Genomic DNA, 21,394 nt, shown 5'->3' with positions numbered 1-21,394 from the left:
CTTTCTCCATGTTGAATAAAGAGGCTTGATAAAGAAGAGATTATTCTGACCAAAACACTGAGTCTGGATGCTCTATTTTCTGGTTCCAGTTGGCATATTTTCTAATTAGTGTAGCAGCACGTCACCATGATCATTGGAAAGTCTTAATCATTTACATATTTTTTTCTTAGCTCTGAGAATGACTTAGAACGTTTTCTTCCAGTTCAATGGTTATTTTCATGGAGCTGCCAGGGTTGAGTCTGAGGTACTTCTCTGTGCCTGAGGATGATGACAGGAGAAGGAAAATTGCCTCCCCAGTTAAATGAAAGCCAGGGTACCCCTTCTGAGGACCTATAATAATCAGCTATACAAGCTGTTGGCTTGTGTGTCCTATTGATTTAATATGCTTCTAATCAGTACATAAAGCTATGGGCCTGCAGTGTTAATTTTTCATATGCTTACAAAGTACCCTTTGATTTTCTGTCACACGTTAATTACAGCGTTTTGCCATTAAATAGGAAGCTTTGTGTAAACTAATTACTAGGTAATCATTGTCTACTGCAAGCGTGCTGTTTGTACCTTTTATTTTATTCTAAAAATGCACAGATCTCACAGTCTGGAAACACTCTACCTTCCAGCCATTAGCTCTCACTAATTCATAGCATTATTGTGGAGAGTGGAGGAGTTGTAATTGTTGTGGTATCAGAGCTGTTAATTACCGGAGTAAACAGTTGAAATGGTGCCAAGGTCTATTGTACAAGGCAGAGAAAAGGAGGTTTAAATGTTACTCCCACCATCTGGGGACTGGAGGAGAGGCAAATGCTTGAAAACAGTGGCGAGGCACTGCCGCCGCTTCAGCTCCAGGGTTGGCGGCCATATGGATCCAGAAAAATTTGAATCAATTGAATTTAACTGCCAGTTTTCCACAATAACAGCGTGGAAGGAAGGAATAAAGCAGAAGATGAGAAGAAGGAAAATTGGTTAGGGTTCTCACATCCAGGAAGGTCCCTCTGGAGTCTTTTTGGAATTGTCTGCTCTGGTGAAAACCACAGAGCAGGCTCAGGCTTTGGAACAGATTCAAAGTGAGCTTTTGCTCTCTGAATGCCATGTGCTTCTGGTCATCTGTCCTCGGTGCCCCTTGGTGAGTCAGGGATGCCCTTGAGAAGTCTAGGACTTTCTGTGACTGAGCCAGACTCAAGACAGACCCCTACTGTGGGATTCACTGGTCTCATCCTGCGCAAAGTCTGTGGAAGGAGAACAATCCGTTTGCAGTGCTGTTCCATCTTCCTGTCTCCTTAGAGCGGATGTGTGGAAATATCTAAAAAGGTCCAGCTCTTCTCTTGATTAAGAAACGATGTTGTTAGTCCAATCCTTTTGTATAGGATTAAATACAAAAGTCTCCTGGTAATCTCTCAGTTTCACTTCTGGAACTCAGTCTTTTCCCATACTTGAATGAGAATCAAAGTCTGGTCTACAAAGAGAATACCAGGACAGACAGGGCTATACAGAAAAACAAAACAAAACAAAAAGAAAGTAAGGAGAATAAAATCCAAAGGACATGTGTATTTCCTTTTGTCGTCAGTCTACAATTGAAGAGTTTTCATCAGTGTCCACAGCTTCATTTCTCTATGTTGATAGAAGGAAACCTGTTTCCAGAAGTAACAGTTATGGCTAATTCTACTTATGGTTGATTTAAACATGACATGGTTTTCATTTTAAAATATTGTATAACATTTAAAACAGTCATATGTATTTACTGATTGTCATTCTTACAGTTCAGTATAATTTCCGTGAAAATTACTTTCAATGGTAAGAATCTGTCTATCGCCAGTCATTTGCTCCGGTAAGTACTCTTCAGTATCATTCCCCAAGCATGAACATATTCTTCTCTTTTTAAACCACCCTGGATTACTGTATTTATTTCTAATCATCCCTTTAGCAGCTGTTGAAGTAATCTGGGGTGTAATATAAACACTCTTTTAAAGACAGAAATCACAGATACACCAGGAAAAGGGCAGCGTATATCAGGCTTTTATAATGGCAGTTTTGTCAGGGGAGGGAGAATTTTTTCCTCCTTTTGTGTATGTGCAAAATTCAATTAAGAATTTCTAGAAACACTTAATCTTTACCTACTGAAACCCCCAGCATGCAATGCGACAGGATGAACCTAGAAACAAACAAACAAACAAACAAACAAAGCATGGCTCCCTGTGGTGAGGGGAAAGGGAAGCAGCAGTCTGCATGCTGGAAAGTGGAGAGGGAATGAACTTCTCCAGCGTTTGTGGTGGCAGTGAAACAGTTGTGCTGAGCTTCAGAATGGAAGCAACATATGTGCCTCAGTTGGACAAAATGCTTCTCCAGTCAAATCGACTGCTAGGCCTGCATGTTGGTGCAAGGTGGAGGCCTAGATAATGAGGGACAGACTCCTCAAGAAGCAGTGAGTGGATAATGCTACATAAGTATGGAATTATATACCGTGTTTTCAACATTCTGCTTAATGAGAGCCGCCACTGCAGCGAATCACTTGCCACACACCCGAAATGGGCCATTAGCTATCAAGGGAAAATTGTCTTTGCTGCTTTTAGCAGATGGAGCAAATATTTTACAAAGCAATTTTACATACCAAAAACATTTGTGTGCTTTGGTAATGCTGGTTGTTTTACATTATGTTACCTTCTACTGCAGCATAATTTTCCATCTCATCGAAGGCAAACTTGGCATTTTTGATTTTTAAATTCTCCATTAACAATTAAACATGGAGTATTAAAGCTGTCCTTAAACTTTAAGTAAGTACGGAGAGTAGCTTCTGACTTGCTGGAGACATTTTCATTTTTTTCTTCATCCTTTCAACATATTTTTGCACCCTAAAGAGGGACTGTTCCTAATGGTTGTAGTGGAAAGGAATGAGTGCAAACCTCACTACTTACTGCAGAATAAAAGTCAGCACCATGTGGTTAGCAGAGCATCCACTGGCTTAAAACTACCATTGTGGATTGTGGTCTCATGCTTTGGTCCACCCATATTTTTTTTCTTTTGCATCCATTTAAAATGTTTAAACTTCAAGTAACAGAACCTCAACTCAAATGGATTTCCAAATAAAGAGAAACTGGCCTTGATTATCTGGAAATCCAACTGGCTCCACAGTTTTCTGTCTTGCCTTTGAACTATGCATAAGGCTGGTTCCCTTCTAAGGCGAGCTTCCAGAATTTTTTTCTTGGTCCAGGCAATAGAAAGAGAGAGCATCTCACCTGGTAGGAACTCAGATCACACACTCTTTCCAGAGGCCCCAGTAAGCATTTTCTAGCAAGTGACTGGCCCCACTGGGTTGCATCTCTGTACTGAACTAGCCATTGTGCAAGGACAAGGCTACATTTCTTTGGAGGTGACAGTGGAATTCCCCTCAATCGGTCTTCCATAGCAAAGAACAGGGAAGAGCAGTTCCTTAAAGGAACTTAACCTGAAGGAGGGGACATAAATGCCGGGTAGCCAACAGAAGATATCTATCCTACCATTTTCCATATTTACCACTGCACCTGTAGTTGATCTACTGCCACTGAAGGCAGTTACAGGCACAGATCCCACTCTACTATGGCACACTGGTCGCAACTGGGTTTAAGCCCAAGTTTTGCTACTTCTTAGCTGTATGACACCAGAAATAAAGATAATATTTGTAGGTAGTGGCTGTAAGGTGGTAAATGTAGGCTGAGCAGCCTTCTACTCTCACCTTCACAGCGGAATGCTGCTTCTGCCACCTCTGTGCCGCCAGATGACTCCCGTCCCAGCACAGTTCCCACTGCACCACACTTCTCTGCCTGAACAGGGAAAGAGTGTAGAAGTCCTTACCTAGGGCTCCGAGGCTGGAGAGCTCCTGCAGCCTCGCTGTGTGCTCTTCTGTTACTGTAGGCATTTGTCCTAAGTCGTCCTTCAAACTGACAATCCTACTGACAGTCCTTGTCTGTCAGGTCCAGTCCTCCTTTCAGGGTTACCAGAAAGACCCATAAAGCAGAACCATCTAGGCAGGTCTGCATTTCCTTATATTCCGTATTAACCAAAAGATTAAGAAATGTTTCTATTATTTTCTTTTGAACACCATCACACAATATTTGATATCAGATATTGGAGTTTAATGAAGAAGTTATGTTATGTGCTACTGATAGTTCAGTCAAAAAGCTGCAAAAATGAAATATGAGTTTAGGTAGGATTGAGAGAGTATTCTAATTTGCACTCTTCTTTCTTCCTCCTTCATCCTACATACACACACACACACACACACACACACACACACACACACACACACCACTAGAAATTTTCTTGGGTGGGAAAACTATCTCTGTAGAGTTGGAAGTATCTTTCGGCTCGAGGACAGTATGGTGAGTATGCTGGTGGCTTCTCCGAAGATACCCTACATTCCCCTCAGTCAACATATCTCTTCCTTCAAATTTGCATTTCCTTCACAGAAAAATAAAGAATGCCACGAAGCAAGGTCTAGGCTTAATAGAAAAGAGTCTCTAGTTTAAGTATCAGTCAAGACAAAAGAAACCATATCCTTTCTGAAGATGCCTTAAAACTTTCCAAGTCATTATGATTATTGATGAACTCAGAGATAATGCTGGGTGCTCAACAACAAATGACCGAGTCTATGCAGTGACGAACATGGGTTGAAGAGCAGGAAATGCCCCTCGGGATGAGCTCCAGAAGCCAACAGTGAGTGCATTCCTAGAGCCAGTCCAGTCATGATGAGAGCAAAACCTGGAACCTGACATTTTTCAAAAAGTAAAGCATAATTTTCTACCACTTATGATTCACAAGGAATATTATCTTCTAGCCAATATCCGGAGTCACTGGCTCTAACGACCTGTGCAGTGCAGATGGCAGGACCTCTGGAAGAGTGATTTGATCACCCATTACTTGTCATTATTCACTAGACAGAACTTAATTCCACATCCTAAGTTTGTAAAAATGTACTTCTGTTCCTGGCTTATGATAGAAAGACAGGCAGGCATATGATAAACAGACACAAATAGACCTGTCATGCACACCCTCCCTTACTTGAATATGTGAGCTGCAAGGCCCACGTTATCATCACTTATTATCATTATCATATCATATATATTATCATATCATATATTTTATCATCAGTTATTTTATAGAGGTGAGGGAACAAGTCTCTCTTCATTGGCACGAAGGCCAGAGGTACTAAGGTATTAGTTTAAGACTTAAACATCCCACTAGAAATAAATTAGATAGTTAATATTATCCCTTCGGACCCCATTTTTCTTCACTATGTCTTTAGAGAGCTAATCATGGCCCCCCAAGCTGCTTCTGAGTGCTCCAGAATCTCCACTGAATGCCGCCCTGTCGGTGCCTTCAGCTGATGGGACACGAAGTCTGCATCCTCCAGACTCTTGAGGCAGATTTTTCTTTTAGAAATCTACCTCCTTGTTGTGGTTTTGTTCACAGTGAGAATGCTAGGCATTGTGGCAGAATGACTCACTTTGTAAGCAGAAGTAGTAGTGGCACCTGACACTGTGTCCAGAAGCCTTGTAAGTTAATTATTGACCCTCACACATGTTGCAGCTGAGGTGACACTCCATATATGTCACCTCATTTATCTTTCTGAAGTCCTTAGAGGCAGGGAATCCTGTGACATCCACCCAGGAGAATTTGTGGTTCTAAAGTAGCCGATCCTTCAGGTGGTTCCTTGAAAGTAAGGAGGAAGTCTATTGAGAGATTCACCTCTTCTATTCTGTAACTTAGTCTTTTCTAGCGTTCTGCTGAAGATCTGGCACCTGGTCCTCAAGCCAAATAGAGACAATGTTTCTAAATCAAGTTGCAGGGCTTTCATCTGCTCCTTCACTGTTTCCTATCCATATTTTCCCCTTGCAAAAAGAGCCCTCTAGCACATATGTAACGAGTAGATGGCTCCACTTCCCTTCAAAAGTGGGAGAGACAGAAAAGTCCCTCTAGTAAAGGCAGAATAAAAAGAGAATTTTCCACCTGTCCAAGAGAGGCTTGGGCTGTGAGGTTTCTTTTTTCTGGGATAGTTTTCTAGAAAGAGGCAGACTCTAAAGCCAGCCTTCACTACTCCCTGTTCAGAGACAGTTTTCTCCCATGGAGCAGAATGTGAACTGAAACAAGTGTAAGACTACAGAATGTGGGGTGTTCAGAGAGCAGAGGGGTTCCTTATGCTGGAGCTGCTTGCTCATAATTTGCACATGAAGCTTTGACACCATCAGTAAATTTGCAGTAAAAATAAGAGGAAATGCGCAATGTACAGGTGTGGAGCACGAAGGCCCATTGCTTCGACTGTCGTCTTCCTTGCGTCCACACCTCAAGGCAGAGGTTTACTGCACGAGCCGACTTTCCTAGCCCTTCCTTGTGTTGGCCAGAACACTCTGCTTCTGAGTGTTTTTGTTTTGCATGCCAATCACTCACAAGATTAACTAAAGATACAACCAGGAGTTTTCAGGTAGTTAGAAACAACTCAGATTATTTGGACCTGCCTATCATAAACTCTAAGATATTTGTCTTTTAGTCTGGATTTTCAGTGAGCATTCAAACAGAATCAACCAGATGTTTTAAGGAATCGGGAGAACAATCACTTTTTCATGTTAGGGAAATTGGAAAAATGAGTATGCAGATGATTTCCAGTATTACAACCAGCCCCATCCCTAGAGCTGATGCTTACAAATTAGTTGAAGTTCTCTCTTAGATTCATAGTTTTTCTGGGACCCTGGAGCAAGCTGGAGCTTTGCTTGTCCCTGCTCTGCTTTACAACATGATGAATACTGAGCACCAAAGTGTTTATATGCAGTGCCCTGCCCTGCACATGATAGAAATAATGTCTAAACTGTGGCTTCCATTTGAAAAGTTTTAATGAGCCTTAAAAACATTATAACTTAGATAGAAAAGAAATTATCATAGCAAGCTACACCTTTTACATAAAAAGATAGACTTCCTATTGATTAAAGAGCTTCCTTCTGTTCTCACTCCTGATGGAAGGCTCTGTGGTCTTTGGATCATCTCACCGATGAAGGGGTCAGCTATGTAACTAGACAGGTGACACTGTGATCTGCAGGGATTTCATGTTGACTAAGGCTGACCATAGAGCATGTTCTCTAACTGAAAAATCTTAAAATCCCACCTTTACAGTTGTAGCCAAGAGTTTAGGCTTTCCTATCAACACTGTAAAAATAGGCAGCTTTTACAACAAAGTGGGCACAAGTTAAAGAGGCAGAAGTATCAAAGAAAGACCTCACCAACTCCATGGTTCTCCTAAGCTCAAACGCTGTTAGATTCATAGAATAAAAGGTGTTCTCATCCAAAGGAGTTAAGGGACAAGCTATTCAGTTTTACATTTTTCAGAATGTGAAATTGAGGCTCAGAGTGGAGACGGAGAGGCCACTCTGCAGGTGGGGCTGAAGTGAGTCTGAAGCCTGGACTCCTCACGACAAGTACAGGGTGCCTTTTGGACACAATATGTACAATTAGCATCTATGTCAGGGAGGGGAAATCACACTGAAATATGAAAGTGAAATGGCTGGAAAAATAGAACAATCTCAAAATGGCTTTCTGGCTCTGGGTAAACAGTAACCACATTTTTTTGCCTGTTGGAGGCCTGGTTTTTAATCACTCCACAAGCAGTTTTCATTTCTGTAGTAAAATTGCTTGTGGTTCTATTTAATTTGTTTCTGCAGGAGCCAGCTCTGGTGAAGATCTCCGAGGAGCTGGCGGGCATTTTAGCACAGCACGTACAGCCAGTCAATGAGAAACGGTTCCCAACGTGGAGGAAATTCCTCCAAACGTTTCTCACTCAAGGTAAATAAGACTGTAAAGTTTCTATTGAAGATCAGCATTACAAGCTTAGGTTCTAGTTCTGGGTCAAGCCAGGGCCAATTCAAATACTCTTCATCAGTCGATATTGATTTGGAAAATGTTTCTGCAGCTGACTTTGTTCCTTTTCAAGCACTGCCTAAATATTTATCTTGCACCCAGCCTCTTAAATAAATAGGAACTGAGCATGCCAGGCACGCCATGCAGAACTCAGTACTCTGGGCATTTCTTAGACCAGACTTGTCTTGAGGGGCGGCTCTCCAATGAACCACATGTGACCTTGGACAATCCTCAGAGACCCAGTTTCCTCAGTTACTTACTGCATATAGTGGTTAGGAAAATTCGGGGTTAGAAATAGGAACGTTTCTATCACAGACTGATGAACAAAGGCCATTACTAGATCTAGTTTTCTCTCTCATTTTCTAGGAGAGCAGAAATGCCCTAGCTCAGAAAGGTAACATTTTCAAACCAGAATCCTCTACAGACTAGGAATAAAACCAGCCTCCATTATTTTGATATTCCTCTCCTTCCTCATCCTCATTCTGTGATGTCACTGGGAAGTCAGCGCTGAGTGAGAGGATGAACAGGACAAAGTTTACACACGGTTCCAGGGGCCTCTGCGGTGCCACACAGGACACAGCTAGGCAAAGGCTTCCCCTCTCTAGGAGGCTGCAGTGTAAGGCACACATAATCTGCTTAACTTACTGCTGTCACGTGATGATGATAATAGTACACTGGCCTCAATATATAATGATAAACTGGTAATACTGCCATGTTATAATGACAACTGAACAATGATAATAGCCCACAGTAGGTGTTATATGCCAATATCATCCTGAGTAGACACACATTAACTTAATCATCCTCCTGGCAATCCTATGAGTGGGTACTGCTATCACCCTTACTTCATCCTCTTATCAGTCCTATGAGTGGGTACTGCTATCACCCTTATTTGAAGCACAGGGAGCCCAAAGTACAAAAGATTAGATCATCCCAGATAATCTGCCAACACATAGAAGGGCCATAAAAGTCTACCCTATGTTTCTGCAGGAGTCTTTGCCAGGGCCAGTGAGTCTGTTCATTGGGAGCAGGACTCAGCCCTTTGTATGAAAGGGGTTTGTCAGGAAGGACAGGCCTGTTGGCTGTAGAATACATTGGCTGGGAAGAGTGTAGCAGATGCCCTATTAATGAATTATTTAAATAAGAGGTTGGATGCCAGCCATCTAACAGGAATGCTGGGGGGATTGTGTGTGTGTGTGTGTGTGTGTGTGTGTGTGCATGTGTGTGTGTGCACGTGTGTGTGTGTGTGTGTATGTGTGTGTGTGTGTGTTAGGTAGGGTACCTTCAGTGTTCTCTCATCTCTGTAAGTATATGAATAAACAAATTTCCACATGCACCCCTGGACAGAAAAGAGAAAATAAGGAAGTCAGCTCCATTTGTAGTTGGAAAAAAGCACAGTGTCTTCCACCAGCAAGCAAATAAACAAGTTTAGAAGAGATTTAAATTAAGAGGTAAAACCATGAAGACCTCCAGGTCCCTCTTAGACAGAGTATTAGGAAGCTTACATAATCAAAGATCAGCCTGAAAATCCTTCCTCTAGAGCAGTGGTTCTCGCAACCCTTTAATACAGTCCCTCTTGTTGTGCTGATCCCAACCATAAAATTATTTTCACTGCTACTTCATGTAATTTTGCTACAGTTATTAATTGTAATGTAATATCTGATCTGAGACCCCTGTGTAAAAAGATTGTTCAGCTCCCAAGGGGGTCTTGGCCCACAGGTTGAGAACCACTGCTCTTGACCATTTCTTTTTACATGAGTCCCTTAGCTCTACCTCCCCTGAGCTATGTGGCCACAAGGTAAGGCTTCACCTTTACCTCCCCCTGTTCATATCCCTTCTTCCCAAGTCATGTCATAAACACTGTGGAGAAGAAGCAGAACAGGCTTTATTAACCCAATTTCACAGAAGAAGAAACTGAGGCTTAGAGATGTTGGAAAAAAAACACTCCAGATAAGTAATGAATGGGAATATACTTATAACCTATAATTTCAGTACATTTTAAAATATGGTTCTTATAAGTCAGTCTTCTCAGCCTGTGGGTCATGACCTCTTTTGGATCAAACAACCCTTTCACAGAGGTCACATATTAGATATCCTGCATATCAGATATTACATTACAATTCATAACAGTAACAAAACTACAGTTATAAGGTAGCAAAGAAAATAATTACATGGTTGAAAGTCACCACAACACGAGGAACTGTACTGGAGGATAGCATTAGGAAGGTTGAGCACTACTGTCACACGTAATGCATTTTTGAAGGTTCTGGATGGGCCTGGGCCCTAACCCTAGTGCATGCAGGAGGCCTTGTGTATTTTCTGACTTGAGCAGGACATCACCCCACGTTCCTGACTCTCACCAGCTTCCACCAACTGTCTATTTCATCCCACTTCTATTCTCTTGAGTAAGCTCATGGCCACAAAATGTGCTACAGATTTGGTTTCTACGCTGTCATAGATTTATATCAAAGACAATACATTCTTGGGAAAAAATTTAATTGCTTTGAAAGGAAAAAGATTGAAGTCTTAATGCTAAGAAGACAACATAACTAAGCATGTTTGAAATAATATATCAAGATTGGTTACTTTTTGTAACCAGTGTGATAAAACACCATGATCAAAAATGACTTATGAAAGAATTTGTTTTGGCTTCTACTTCCAGAGGGAGAGCCAATAATAGTGAGGAAGGAATGGAAGCAGGCAATCGCATAGGACACTGAGAGATCACATTTCCAACCTCAAGCGGGAAGCAGAAAGATCAAAGTGAAAGCAGGGCAAGGCTATAATCTCTTAAAGCCTGTCCCAATGATGTTCTCTCTCCAAGGCTCCATAAGCCCCCAAACAACTCCACCAACAGAGGACCAAGTATTTAACTATGTGAGCCTTGGGAGATATTTCTCATTCAAAACTCCAAGGTATCCAAAGTGATACTGTAAATCATAAAAGATACTGATACATTATCATCAGTGATAGCCAAAGTACTAAGTTACCTGAACCACAGACTCACTGGTTTGCTTGTTTTTTGTTTGGTTATGTTCATCTTATTAAATCTTCAGCAACTGGCGTTTAGTTGTTATATACTATAGCAGACTTCATTTGAAGAGTATCTTGAACAAGCCAGCAGATAAAAATCATTTTCTTTCTGAAAGTTAGCATTCATTAAGACTACCGCTTATCAAATTCATAGACACTGAATGAAAATATCTCTTATATGACTGACTTTGAGAACAGCTAAAAATCTCAGAATTTAACTATATATGATCCTGCTTCAAGTGTGGTTTGTAGAGACGGACAGAAACCACTACCCAGCTATTACTTAGCAAAGCAGCAAGCCCTGGTACCTGTTCACTTTTTCTTCATGTGTGTGTGGGGGGGGGGGTTGAATGTACATGCATGTGAGGCCAGAGGTTGATGTTGAGTGTCTTCCTTGATTGCTTTCCACCTTACTTTTGAGACAGGGTCTCTCACAAAATGTAGAACTTGCTGATTCAATTACATGCGCTAGCCAATAAACCTCAAGGATCTTCCTGTCTCTGCCTCTCGAGTACTGAGGCTACAGGCATATGTTACCACACCAGTTTTTACAAGGGTGCTGAGATTTAAACCCAAGTCCTCATACTTTTGTGGCAAGCACTTCACCAACTGGACCATGTCATCATTCTCTGTGTTTGGTTGTCTACAGGATTCCTATGACCAGCATGACGGCCAGTGTTTTCTATGCCTATTAGAAGCCCACACCTGTCAAACCTTAGAAAAGCAATAATGTTAGACAGAAAGAGCACGCTGGTTGTTAGGATACCAACAGTGGGCGGTGGAGAGTTAATTCCTTGAGGGGTTTGACCCATAATCCTTGGCTCCTTCATTAATGTAATGAATAGTTCCAAATATAGCATTTATAAGGTGTTTGTAATCATGATTGTAATCAAGACTACTGTTCACTGAGCCCTCCCATGTGTCAAGAACCAGACTAAATACCATAGGCACAGTTTCTCAAACTTTATGACAGCTTGGTGATATAGAATTATGTCCCCATTTTAGAAGTAAAGAAAAGCAAGTCAAAGGTTGAAGCTACTTGTTCAGTTTCCTAAGATGCCAAGTGCAAGGTCTGAGCCCGAGTCTCCCTACCGAAACACAGATCATTTCTTGCTCCTGCAAGTGGGTCTTTCTCTTGACTGAGTTCTTTTATCTGCTCCATGGTTTTCCAACCAGGTGGCGTGATTGAAGGATACCCACCTGCAGACAGTGTCACCAACCTCACCGTAGACATGTTGATAGAGCCTGATGGAGAAGTCAGGGTATTGTCAACGGGGGACCAGTTTCACGCTGATGGCCCCTTTATTTCTTCTGGAACCACCATGCCTCAGACCTCAGTGAATCCACAAGTTCTCAGTTCTTTGTGCCTCCAAATTGGAAATGCCTGCAAAAAGAAAGATGTGATTGGTTACTTTTCTATAGATCTGGTGACATTTATTGATCCAGACACCTTAGAGCAGCAGGTAAGTTGAACAGTTGGCATATATGACACTAAAATACTTCACACCCATGCAGCAGACAGTATCAGGAAGCATCCAGTACTCACTATGTTCTGATGAGCTGACTGTAAATCTACATCTGTGCTATCCATGCTGACCTAAGGGAGACCAGGCTTTCTGCCTATAAATAGGGACAAAGTTAAAGCATTTGTGCAAAGTAGAAGTTTAAATGACTGAAACTCATCCAACACAGTTGTTAGCTGGGTCTCTCATTTTTGTCCATTATTGCTATGCTTTTATCTTACTGAGAAACTGTTTTACACTGTCCAGGGACTGAACCGATCTAAAGTGTGTTCTTAAATAGAAAAATGAATAACCAGAAATGAGTTAAGAGTCTTGGATCTGTTCTTTTTTTGCCAATAGTTCACTAACAGCTCAGATTATCAATGTTTTCTTTAAATCATGTATTGGGAAACACTTTAAAAACAAAGAGATCTAAGTAATCATGCAATCAATTTCATATGCCCTCTCCTCACTTAAAAGATAAAATAACATCACTAGCACCTCCAGTCCTGGGCACCCCTTGCTGAACATGGAGCTCTTCCTCCTCCTTGTGAACAGGCGGAGACTTCCATCTTAAATTTAGTGGGTTGACAGTTTTATACATCTTTATATTTTTAGTGTACACAGAGGTACCAGAAACAATATATAGTTCCACTCTATGTGTTTTTAAGCATCCTAGAGATTGTATATACATATATTCTATAATATGCTTTTGTTTATTCAAGATTCTATATGTGATAGTCTGTGACTCTGCATATTTTATTTCTATAAATATTTTAAAGCTTTTTCTCTATGCTTTCTTTTCCCCTAGAATGATAATATTTAAATTTACTACTTCATGAGTCTCACTTTTGTAATGTTTAGTTCCTCTGCTTTTCATACTGGGTGTCTAGACTTCTGGCTAAAGTTGAAATGGCTTTGAGGTTTCCCACCCTCCAATGTCCTCTATCAAGCAATGCAGTGTAAATAAACTGTAGGTGTTTTATATTCATTGTTCAGTTTTATCTGCTATCTAAGTCAGATTGCGATTTAACAGCAAGCGTTTATGCTTAGGGTAGTTTGGGGTTTTCTGGATAACCATTTTCCACTTGCCTCTATTGGGTTTCTATTTTGTTCCCAGATTCATAAGACAGAACAAAGGACAGACTGAAAGGCATTCAGAAACTTCCCCAGAGAAGGGGGAAAGAAACCACACCCCTGGTGAAAGATGAGACTGGCAGGGAAGGGTGTGGGAGGAGTCTGTACCTTCACAAGCATCTGTCCTAGGAAGAAAGATAAAGTCTGAGGTTCCTGGGGTGATAGAGAAGATGTAACTATGGTCACAGCTCACTGACAGTTTTTACTTGAGTTTGATACAGGAAGACTTGCACACAGGAGAGGGATATCCTCCTAACACAATGTTGATCCTTCCTGAGTTCACCACCTATATGGGCTTCTGAGAAAAGATACCCCACACCAGTCCTGTACATCTGACCAGTCCTCTCTCATCTCAGATCTTTTTTTTTCTTGAGTCCACCACACAACCTCCCCCAATCTCTTTTGTTCATTATAGCACACTCTGCCAGAAATATGCTGCCCTTAGCCTGAAATGCTCTGGTTAGGGTCTCACTATGTAGCCCCAGTCTGGCTTCAAACTCGATCCTCCTGTCTTGGCATCCTAAGCGCTGAAGTTACAGACATGAACCACCCCCTGCCCCTGCGTTTTGCCTTTTTTTTCTGACTGAGTTAACCCCTCTTCCTATACACAGTATTTCAGCACAGGCCATACTTACTTAGAGACTTCCTGACTTCCCCGGCAACATCAAAATCACTGTTTTGGCCTCTCATATTATTATCTACCATGCTTCTCCTATCACTTGTCTGCGTGGCAGTTTCGACCTGTTTGGTTGTCTGTCTTCTTCTGTGGATACAGCTCTGCATGTCTCCTTGTGCTCCCTACAGTTTGCTAAGCAGTGTCTCTGCACTGGGTGAACAGACAGGTGTTCAGGAAATACTTGTTGGGTGAGTAAGCACAAAGCACATGCAAGCAGGTATTTTCAGGTGTTTAGAAGAGCTCAAACATCATTTAAATGAATGAAATGGTTTTATATAAACCCAAGATTCTCTGATTTTATCATATTATGGGTTCTGTTTTCCTTCACTAATATTTGAATACATGGTCATAGGTGGTGCAGTACGTTCCCAGTGGCCACTCAAAGGGTGTTACTACATTAGCAAAGGAAATACGTTTTCTGTGTTTAACTTACAAATTCAGGCATATTCTCCAACAGTTTTGCAAGTGATAGCACCTCAAATAGCACCCTAATATTCTGACTGGCCTCCCCGTGATGCCAGTGAGGAGATGGGCATATTCTTAGCCTCTTAATTCTTGCATATTTAACAGATAATGAACATTATCTCATTTTAATCAGTATTTATTACTAATAATGAGCAGCTTCCCATGTTTGTCAGCCCTTCTACTTATCTCCACTTAATTGTCTGGTCATAAAAATAATTATCTGATTATAGTTTTTGTCCCCTTTAAACTGAGTTATCTTGAAAATGTTAATTTGTAGAAGCTTTTTATGTATAAAAGACTCTATTCTTCAATGTACATGTTGCAAATACTTCCTCTCCGATTGTCATTTGTGTCCTCGCCCATATAGAGGTACATATATCTGTAACTACTTATAAGTCTATTAGAACATACACTAAACTATGAATTCCTGCAAACATCTTCAATAATATTCCAATGCCTCAAAATTCTTTCTAAACTACACTTTTTCCATGATTAAAAAATAAGGATAAACACTGTGCCCATTAGTAAGGGACTCAAGTCTCTTAGTCGTTTGTACCCAGTCTCCCAACTACTTCTGCCACTTTCTTCAACTCAGCACATGTGTGCTTCCCACCATACCTCACGGACCCAGACACCAGAGCCTGCCGTTTGTGCCATTTCTGTGATATCTGTCATTACATTTTAATTCAAATAGTCAAATTTAACTATTTTCTGTTGTATTACTCTGGATTTACTGTTTTTCCCTGGACTTCCATTTTCTCAGTTGTAAAAGGAACAGATTAGCTTTCTTAATGTCCAAGTAAATTTTCAGTTCAGAAAATTATTTATTCAAATGATATTTTCATAATACTTACATTCTATACTGGCAAATTCAAATTTTAATAAAATACACTTTTGAAAAATTATGAAAAACAATCACAAAGATTTATATAGATACACTAATCACAAAATGGCCTAAATTGTAATAATAGAAAAATTTAAAGAATGTATCATATATAAATAAAAACAAATACTGTGATATTAAAACTCATGTTTTTGAAGATATTTAAAAGTGTTAATATAGTAATAGAAATTTGAAAAGCAAATTATAAACAATATCTGTATGTTATAATTTTATAAGAAGAAATATATATGTGTATATATATATACATATATACAAAGTAAAAGTATCCTAAAGGTATATAATAAAATATCACATCATTTTTTTCTCTATGCGAGGATTGAGGCTGTGATAGGCAGAGCAATTGTCCCTTATGGTACCTTACATGGCAGAAGGACTTTGCGTATATGACTGTTCTGAATTCAGCAATGAGATGGGATTTGAAATGTCTAGTAATTGATTACTCGCAGCTTCATTTTAAGGAGGCAGGAAGGCTGGAGACAGAAGGGAGAGAGAGAGGACACCACATTACTGACTTTGAACCATTCATTTGTGCCACTTTACACCAGTGAGCTTGTGGCAATTCATTACAACAGAGCTAAGAAAGTAACAAAGAAATTGGCTGCTATTTTGTTTTCTGTGCTTTCTGCATTTCCCTTTATAGTTTAATTAATGTATGTGTTTATATTCATTCATTGGTTTTGGTACTACGGATTGAACCTACGGCTTTGTATATGCTAAACTGCACCCTAGTCCCTGCATTTGCATTTTCAAGAGTAAACAAAGACGTGTTAAATTTCTAATCAGAGAAAGAAATGAATAATGATAATCATAGATTTGTATAGAGAGTTCTAGTCTGCAAAGCACATTCACGTACATGGTTTTATTTATATACACACATCTTAGAATAGATATGAGCAGCAGAAAACTGAGGTGCCTACATCCATTCAGATTTTTGCTAGGTAGCTCCAGCTTGGACCTATAATTTACCATGCTGGCATAAGAGAAGCAAAGGGGACTAGGGCCAAGGAAAAGCAAATAAATTAGATGGGTGCACTAAGGACAAGCCCGTAGTTATTAAAACAAAACAAAAAAAAAAACAAAAAACAAAAAAAAAACAAAAAAAACCCTCCAGATCAGAAGGTAAAGATTCTGTCATAACCTCAGGAGATAAAGATGAAAGTCTAAAGCAACAGAATGGGAAAATAGTTTTGGAAATATAGGATTTAAATAATAGATACCAGGCATCCAGCCTGGGCTAAATACTGAGATTCTGTTTCTAAATAAATCAACAAATAAATGGAACTGGGAAAGTCAGATAGAACACAGCACTGCATGGAAATAAAAGGAGGGAGCTGGCCCCTGAAAAGGGGAGCCGGTGGAGCACAGCACAGACTGTCTCCAGCAGGGTAATAGGTCTGAGATTTCACGAAACTAGAAATGTGAAATCCAGGCCTTTAGAGACCGCATGCAGAATATATGATACTCCAGAAGACAGTTTCGTAGCAGCCCTGTTCTAGTAGGAACATCAAGTACCTCCAAAAGCTTTAGGTTGGGGAGAGACTGACATATTCTCTGAACAAACACATTCTCAGGGTCTATTCTGAAGTCCCTTGTTGAGGGAACAAAGATAAACTTCTAGGAAATTTAGATCTTTGGAGTTTACTCGTTTATGGGAAAAACTAATGAAACAAGTGTTCATTGAGCACCTATTATGCACATGCCATTATAGCAGGTGCTAGAGAAGCTGCAGAGATGATAGAGATGGGAAGTGCCTGCCTTTAGGGGGTGCACAGTCTAGCTGGGAAGCCGATCTGGGGAAATGAATCACAAGAAAAGGCTTAACTGACAACTTCAAAGGACAATAAAAGAGACATCAGAAAGTAACGTCAGTTTAACTGCCACAACACTTGCTGTGTGCATTCAGATAAGAGCAAGGTCCCTTCTGTTCGGAGCAATCAAGGGAGGTTTTTACAGAATAGGTGGGATGGGAGCTGAAGGATAATTAAGATTGAAGGAGTATAAGAAAGAATGTGCTCTAAGTAGGAAGAGGTTGTAAAGGGTGTGGTACAAAACAAAACAAGACCAACATACAGAGCACATATGGAGAAAGATGATAATCTGTGTCTTACAAATATCATATTTTACCTTATATAAATATGAATTTATGTAACATTTAAAAAACTGCCAAAGACACTGGCTGTTGAAATCCAAGATTTAAAAATTCTTTGCTTGTAGATAACTGTGAACTGTATGAATGTGTATATGTTCGTGTGTGCATGTGCGTGTGTGTGTGCTCATTCATGTGTATGCCTGTATGTGTGCAAGGCAAGAGGTTGGCATCAGTTGTCTTCTGCAATCACTCTCCACCCTTATTTTGTTTTGAGATGGGGTGTCATATAGTCCTAGCTGGCCTGGAACTCAGTGTGTAGACCAGGTTCACTGCCAATCCTCACACCTCCTCCCAAGTGCTGATTTAAAGGCATGCACCACTGTGACTTTGAGACAGGATCTCTCACTGAACCTGGAACTTGACTGCCTAGCCAATAAACCTCAGGGATCTTCTGTCTCGATTCTCAAGGGTTGTGATGAGATGACAGACACCACCACACCTGGCTTTGTACACGGGTGCTGGGGATTTGAACTCAGGTTCTCATACTTGTGCAGCAAGCACTTTACCCACTGAGCCATCTCTTCAGCCATACTAATTGTGAACTTTGTGGGGAAAAACCTCATTTATGAGTGCTGATAGATATATTTAAAAATAAAACAGGGATAGGAAATTAAATCTTTTTATTTCGTTTATTGCTGTATTGGGGATTGAACCCAAAGCGCCTCATTCTCAGCAGGAATCCTATCACTACACTGTGCTCCCACCCAAATCCAATCTTTTAAAAAAAGAGTTGAGATGAAAAATGGTTAAAAGTGCTTAGTAATAGCCCTTCATCAATAGGGTAATCACAAAAAAATAAAACTTATTACAAGGTGAAAATTGAGGAAAGACAAAATGGAGCACCTGGTGTATATCAGACCATATGCCATATCACATTGGTCAGACTTTTTGCGGCTGATATATGTGAAAAAGAACATAAAGGGAGGAAATATTTATCTTAGATTACAGTTTCAGAGGCTTTGATCTGGAGCTAGCTGGTTCCATTGCTGTGAGCCTGAAGCAAAGTTTAATATCATGCACAAGGGCAGAGGACAAACTCCATCCTTCAAACCTGCCCCCAAATGACTCCCAAGTAGGCCCGCTTTTCACAGTTCTAATACCTCCAATAGTGCATTCAGATTTTTAATCCACTGATGGTTTAATCCATCCATGTCACAATTATATCCTCAGAGTCCCAACTCTGAATGCAAGTTGTATCAGGGACCTTCCAATGCACAGACATATCAAACACTTTCTAAAAAGTGTTTCTCTGGATTTCTAAATGCATAGTCTCATCCTGCAACAGAAAAATCACCTAAAAATGTCTCATTATGATGTCATGAGTGTCAGCCTCTCTCTTCACACTGGCTAGTGTGATACTTTAAGATACTCACTAAGCCTTTGGTCTATCATTAGTTAGTGAATTCTTGCCCTATTTCTCACAGGATGTTCTGACAGGCTGAGCACATATATGCAAGGTGCTGTTGTTACTAAATCAAATGCCATAAGCACATGCAAAACTGTCACAGAGACCCTCAGCAGGTTCTCAAACTGTGAGTGGAATCTGAATCGAATTAGCATTATTTTTAAAAACTCACTGATCATTATCATCTCAAAGTGATATATAAGCATCAAAATGAATACATTTATTTCAGAGAATGCAAAACCCGAGGTCTACAGAAACATCATAATTTCTTCTTGCTCATTTCTGTAAACCCAGCACCTAGCATCTTGTCTGGCAGATAATAGATGCTGAATAAATATTTATTAAATGAATGAATGAATACTTCTCTCTCAGTCCCCCTCTGGTAATATCATTTGCAACAGCTCCTTATCTTTGTTTTCAAGATATATAAGGAATTCACTAAGGGAGCTCAATGAGATTTACTTTCCCTCTTTAGGGAAGGTATTTTATTTATATATGAGAGGGTTAATAGTGTATATCTAAATTAAAATTTAATAGGCCTTTGGTATAAACAGCAGTGCTTATTAGTCAGTGTTTCTAAATGCTATAATAGGCACATTGTTAATCACAACTTACTACCTAGTGAAGGGGAAGTAGATCCCAGAGGATCCTGAAACAGTAAAACAAAAGCCTTGTCCCTTTTAAATGTGTGTCTTTGTGTCAGCGATAAAGACCTACAACATGCAAGTGATGATGATAATGGTGATGATGAGAACTTCAGCAATAAACACAGGTTTTTATCATGGTATTAATGGTCATATAGAATACTAATTTTGTAGCATGAAATTACGTTTATACTGATTAGTGAACTAGTGGACAACTTTACTATATGTATAATATTACCATATGTAGCTATTCTTAATGTCTTATTACCTCCTTATGTTATAGACCCTGAAATTTAGGAAACTTGAGTCCAAGCCTAAACCTCAGATATTAGGTGAGCAGCCTGCAGACCCATGTATAGTGAACCTCATTTAGGCACCTTTGTGTCACTGCTGTCATTTGATAGAGAAGAAGTGTAAGGGAGGAAAGACTTACTTGAATATAGTTTTAAATGGTTCAGGCCACTGTTTCTCTGCCGTATTTACTTGGGCAGAACCTTATTGTGGGTTCATATGTCAGAGGAGTTTCTTTACCTCCTGATGGACAAGAAGAAAAGAGACATAAACAGGAAGCTGGGGAAAATGGAGCTCTTCAGAGCTTGTCTTCAGCAACTTGCTTCTTCCAACTATACTCCACTATCTAAAGTTCCCAGAACCCCCAAAACATCACCACCAGCTGAGGACCAACCTTTCAGAGCATGAACATTTTGAGGGGACACTTCATATTCTAAACCACGGCAACTTTGTTTCTGTTAGCTGCTTTTCAGTGTCTCTCACATCCTTGTTCCCTTTAATTACTAAGACACTTCTCTCTCCAGAAACACTTCCAGGGCAGAGAAGATCTGGGCATGCTCACTGTCTGTGCACTACTCAGAAGATCCACATTTTTGCAGTGTTCAGCAGGGCAGTGAACAGGGGCCAGGGAAGTGTTCCTGTTATCACTAAGATATACAGAAGATTATACACAAGGGTGTGCCCCTTGCCCTCTAGTGTGGCAGAAATAAAGCTGACACCCTGCCCCCACTTCAGCTGTCACCTTGCTTTCTGTGGAATGAGTGCTCCCTTGCAAAGCTGTCCTTCCTGCTCCCTAGCTTTATCAAGGTATAGCTGACAAATAAAAATCGCAAATGCTTAAGGTACACACTGTGATACTCTAATGTGCATGTATATTGTAAGGTACACACTGTGATACTCTGCTGTACATGTACACATCCATCACCTCATATATCTGTTTTGTTTGTGAGAAGCTACTACTGTATGGCAGACTTCAGGCACACAGTATTGCCAACCACAGTCACAATGTCATATAGTATCACATAGTACTTTTATTCTTTATTATTTTAAATTTATTATTAAATTTGAAGCTTTTTATTGAAGAAATTATTTTTCATACAATATGGTTCATTTTTTTCCTCCATAGCTCTCTCCCCATATAACCTTATGTTCTTTTTCTCTCTTTCAAATGCAAACAAATAAAAAACAGAAAAATACAAAAACAGGGGAAAAAACACATAAAACTAAAATTCAAAACAAACAGACAAAAGATCAACTAGACAAAAATGCCAAAACAAAGCAAAATTAAACAAAAAGTCCACAAAACTACATTGAGT

General features: G+C 40.0%; 1 protein-coding gene across 3 annotated transcripts in view; it reads left to right on the top strand.

Moving 5' to 3' along the window:
• The window catches only part of Iqch (IQ motif containing H), a 198,180-nt gene that overhangs the window by 123,480 nt on the left and 53,306 nt on the right, over window positions 1–21,394 (top strand). For all 3 annotated transcript variants that reach the window (XM_048424152.3, XM_048424148.3, XM_085689214.2), the window contains 2 exons: window positions 7,677–7,797; window positions 12,082–12,368. In XM_048424152.3, coding sequence (XP_048280109.3) covers window positions 7,677–7,797; window positions 12,082–12,368 — 408 coding nt within the window. The remainder of the gene's footprint in view (window positions 1–7,676; window positions 7,798–12,081; window positions 12,369–21,394) is intronic.

This window comes from Myodes glareolus, chromosome 4 (assembly GCF_982192425.1).
Source record: "Myodes glareolus chromosome 4, mMyoGla1.1, whole genome shotgun sequence".
In the NCBI taxonomy this organism is placed as follows: Eukaryota; Metazoa; Chordata; class Mammalia; order Rodentia; family Cricetidae; genus Myodes; species Myodes glareolus.
This window is presented reverse-complemented; position numbering and strand designations above follow the sequence as displayed.